Below are 4,585 nucleotides of genomic sequence, written 5' to 3' on the forward strand. Positions count from 1 at the left end.
ACCATTAGTTTGACAGTATTCTGGCTCTAGCACAGTTTTACTAAGCATGCTTAAGCTGTGTAGATTGGTTTTTCACCTGAAGTGCCTCTTCTGAGTGAAAGTTATTTCTGTCAACAGAATGGTACGTTGAAAATCATTGACCGGAAAAAACACATATTTAAACTAGCCCAGGGAGAGTACATAGCACCAGAGAAAATAGAGAATGTGTATCTGAGATGCGAAGCACTTGCACAGGTGTTTGTTCATGGAGAGAGTTTGCAGGTAAGCATTTTTCAGGTAACTTAAAAAATTACTGCAAAAGGAGATTGCAGAAAAGTTTTTCTTCCCCCCCCCCCCCCCAAGCTTTGGGACTGAAATCTTAAATTTTTATCTTAACTTTTTATTGTTATACATTTTGATTCTGAATGGACTCCAGCAGTTATATAGCATGCTTTTGTATTTAGTTTCAGACCAGGTAGGGGAGCTGAAGTAGTTTAATTGGGTATGAATGACTGTATATAAATTGCTAACAGTATGCGGGGGTGGGGAGGGGGGATGACACCCAACAAAAAATACAAAACCCCCCCACATACCCCCCACACCAAGAAGACCCTCAAGATATCCAGGTTCTTTCAAGTGTAAATAGATGTGTGGTTCTTAAGACTAATTCTCTCAAGTGCAAGCTTCTGAACTGCAGTCCTCTGTTCAGGTAGCAGAGAGCTGCTGACTGTACAGCAGGATCAGAAATTCTCTCCAAAACCTAACTGACTAGTAAGAAATGTGTAGGAAATTAAGTGTTGGCATAAAGAAAAAAGCTTGAAAATCTTCCTTTTTAGGCCTTCTTAGTAGCTATTGTGGTACCTGATCCTGATACTCTGCACAACTGGGCCAAGAAAAAGGGAATTGAAGGCTCCTATCAAGAGCTATGCAAAAACAAGGTGAGACATATCCAACTAAACAGCTGTTCCACATAAACTTTTTCAAGTTGATGTTTATACAAGCATGAAGCTATACCACGTATTCCTGTATCCACAGGACGTCAAAAAATACATTCTGGAAGACATGCTGAGAGTTGGGAAAGAAGCTGGTTTGAAGTCATTTGAACAGGTAAGACACTTGAGAGAACCAAACACCTAATTCTTTAAACTTCTCAATACCAATATAATCCGATTCTCCAGATATTGCTTTTAATTTGCATCTGGAAAACTTTTAAAGTGATGGGCTTTGTGATATCTAGGCAAGTTTTTAAAAGCCTTGTCTATTTCAAGAAATGCAGGCTGACTAGTAACTTTTTATTTTCCAGGTGAAAGACATTGTCCTGCACACTGAAATGTTTTCTATTGAAAATGGCCTGTTGACACCAACACTGAAGGCGAAGAGACCAGAACTGCGAAAATACTTCCAGTCACAGATAAATGAACTCTATGCTAACGCCAAAATGTAACTGCAAATGGAATGAGCAAAGTGGCACACATCTGATGTCTACTGTTGGTCTTCATATCTGTATTTTGACTACAGCAAACATAGGGAAGGAAACTGTGCAATCATTAACTTGTGCAAAAATGGGTACTTGCCATAGGAACATTGAAGAAATGGAACACTGCCTTACTGTCAAGTTGTGTTGCATACTGTTTTTATGGTGACCTACAATTTCCAAAAAGAGCCTTAACTATAAATGGTAACTATATATAAGTTATTTAAGATTTCCTTGGCCAAAAATGGGACTTGCCTTCACCAAGGAGCTAAGGTTTTATTGCCAGCATGTTTGCTGTCTGCAGTGTGTTTTGCAGTTGTCAATCCCACAAAGGGTTTGGCAGCTATGAAAATGCCTCTAAGTATCTCGCATCTTCAGAAAAATGACTTAAGTCTGTTCAAAAAAAACCCCACCACCCAACCATCAAAAAACCCCAAGCCCTTACAGTTGTATAGCTGGCATCACATCTTTCATTAGTCCTAGTATTAACTGGGGCAAGGCATCTGAGTTGTATCTCCCTTCTATATCTGCAGCCAGTTCCGAGATGTACTTTCATAAGGTAGAAGTCAGCACTCCCCACAAAGGAGACTGATGAATAGAAGTTCTTCAGGGTAAGCCTACAGATGTGGTTCTGTACTGAAAGTGTGGATGGGGTTAAATCAGCAAGTGTAGCCTCTGCTACATTATCACGATTCTGGAGTGGTGCCAGCCCTGCAAATGAGCTGATCCTAACTCTGGCAAGAACACTAGAGACTTAAAATCCAAACCATTCAGAGGCTGGGCTATGCTAACAGTCAGGGTAAACACTGCACCTGTACTAGCCACTTGTTTCCCTGTAATGACCTTGTATTTAAAATGCATTTTTAAAAAAAGTGCTGGGTCCTCTTAAGTGGAAGAGCTTCTGACATAACCTCTGTTTTCCATGCTTTATGTATGAGCCACTGAGTATTCTTCACTGAATAGCGAAATAGGTCAGGTAGAATGTTTTTTGCCTGATGCTTTGCAGCAATTGGAAGTATTTATATGTGCCAACAGAACTGTGTGTTGGTCCAGGATAGGTATTTGTTCAGGGATAAAAACCTAATTCCCAGGTAAATTGCAAAATAAGTAGTTACCTTTTGTTTGAGAAATCAGCAGAGATAAGCCTTATAACAGCATAAGTCTTTTGCTATCCTTAACAGAATTGGTTTTGCATTAGCATTCATTGCTGTTTTTTGAAAACATGGATATATGTAAAATACAAGCACAACAAGGTTTGCACTAAGATTTGTGTGTGATTGTAATGCACTACTCTGTAGCATAATTTCATACGTGTGTGCAATTAAGGTACACAAATCCAAGTCAACTGTTAGAGCAGTAGTTTGTTACATTGGAATTCAAATGTTTGCTTAGTGTTGGCTATTTCTATGTTTTATAAAACCAAAACAATTTTCAAAACCAATGAAGGAAACCAAAATAAATATTTCTGCATTTCAACTCCTTGACATGTTTGTTTATCAAAGAAAAATGCTGCTGACTAACAAGCCCAGGTGTAATTTGCTAACTGACATGCTGTAAAACATCACTGCTATATAAACATGCTAAATACAGTATAAAGGCCTGTTGTTTACACTTTTGGAAAGTAACTTCTTACATTAAAGCTTTTGGCCAATATTTGTAAGAAAGGGATGCTGTTGTATGCAACTTGCTCTTTCAGTATATTCCTAAACAAACAAATCTTCAAATTTTTTTGTCCGTTTTCAGTATAGTTTCTGGCAATTGTGTTCTTACAATCATCATAAATGACTTGAATGAAAGCTAGAGTTTTCTTAAAGTCTTATGTAGCTCATGGGTGGTAGTGGTTTTCCTTATTCCTGCCTTTACACTGTGCATCTGGCTATGCTATGAAAGATTTTTATGGGCAGAGTTACCACACCAGGGTAGATGAAGCATCATGATGCACTAGGGCACTCCTTAGAGCTCCATGTGCATACACATGTCATTGTGAGATACTAAGCACACTTCTGTTCCTAGCCACTTTCTCCTCTAAATGATCTTGTATGTTCCTTTATACATTTCTTCCATACTGAAGGAAATCTAAACCAAATTTTTGTCACTTATTCACATAACTTATTCAAGTATGTTATTGAATATGCTGCTTGGAAAAACAGAGTGAAGTGTCACCACACCTCTCCTAATGGAGATAGCTGAGAGATGGATGACAGCTGGATCTAAGGTTTAAGTTCATAACACATCCAATCAAAGAAACCTTCCTCCAAGAGCCACCTATCACTACTGAAACAAAGCTGTGCTGTGCTGTTATTAGCTTTGCTTCAGGGACTGCTGAATGAGGCAGATGCTATAGCCAGCAACTTAGAAGTCTAAAGAGACCTTGCCAACTGTTAATCCTGAAGTGATTATTTCACTTTGTTTTAGCTTATTGGGTTAGATAACAATGGGTAGCTGGGCATATTAATGTGAGCAGCAGCTGATCTTTGGGAGAACACTGATTTGTGGATGAAGAGATGTGACATCAAAAGGGCCCCTCTCAACTAGTGAGACTTTCGATGAATTGCTAAAACTCCTGTTAGCAATTTAATTGGTAATTTAAATGCAGAGACAGAATTAAGTGTTCAAGGTAAAGCCTACTTTTTTTTTTTTTTTTTTTTTTTGCACGCTACTCTAGCAAGTACTATTTTTGTGTGGTTTAGATTAATACCTTATTATAAGTGCTGCAAGTTATTGATCTTAGATTTCAGGTTATCTTTAACAGAAGTAACCTCGTTCACTTTTTTTTCCCCGATGTACAGGATCAGTTCAGGGAAGCGGGGCGGGCTGCTTTTTTGTTTGTTTGTTTGGGTTTTTTGTGGGGTTTTTGTTTGTTTGTTTGTTTGTTTTTAGTTAGACTAAGTAAGAGCAGAGTGAGGGTTGTGTGAATTCTTTGAAACACGGAATGAAGGGCGTGGCCCGCTCCCCGGCCGGGGCGGGAGCTGGGCTGTGGCGGCGCTGTCCCGGTTCCTGTTCCGGCGGGGCGGCTCCATCCCGCGCCTTCCCTTCCTTCCTCCCTCCCTCCCTCCCTTCCCGGGGGCGGTGCTCCCGGTTCGAACGGCGGCGGGAGGCGGGAGAGCGTCCTGAGGGGTCGGGCCGAGGGCC

General features: G+C 40.0%; 1 protein-coding gene across 1 annotated transcript in view; it reads left to right on the plus strand.

The window, feature by feature from the left end:
• The window catches only part of ACSL1 (acyl-CoA synthetase long chain family member 1), a 36,627-nt gene extending 33,698 nt beyond the window's left edge, over window positions 1-2,929 (plus strand). Inside the window, exons 18-21 of the mRNA XM_050338008.1 lie at window positions 118-261; window positions 816-917; window positions 1,015-1,086; window positions 1,283-2,929. Coding sequence (XP_050193965.1) covers window positions 118-261; window positions 816-917; window positions 1,015-1,086; window positions 1,283-1,423 — 459 coding nt within the window. The 3' untranslated portion in view covers window positions 1,424-2,929. The remainder of the gene's footprint in view (window positions 1-117; window positions 262-815; window positions 918-1,014; window positions 1,087-1,282) is intronic.
• The last annotated feature ends 1,656 nt before the right edge of the window (window positions 2,930-4,585 follow it).

Source organism: Myiozetetes cayanensis, unplaced genomic scaffold, assembly GCF_022539395.1.
Source record: "Myiozetetes cayanensis isolate MyiCay16 unplaced genomic scaffold, myiCay2020 scf7, whole genome shotgun sequence".
Taxonomy (NCBI): domain Eukaryota; kingdom Metazoa; phylum Chordata; class Aves; order Passeriformes; family Tyrannidae; genus Myiozetetes; species Myiozetetes cayanensis.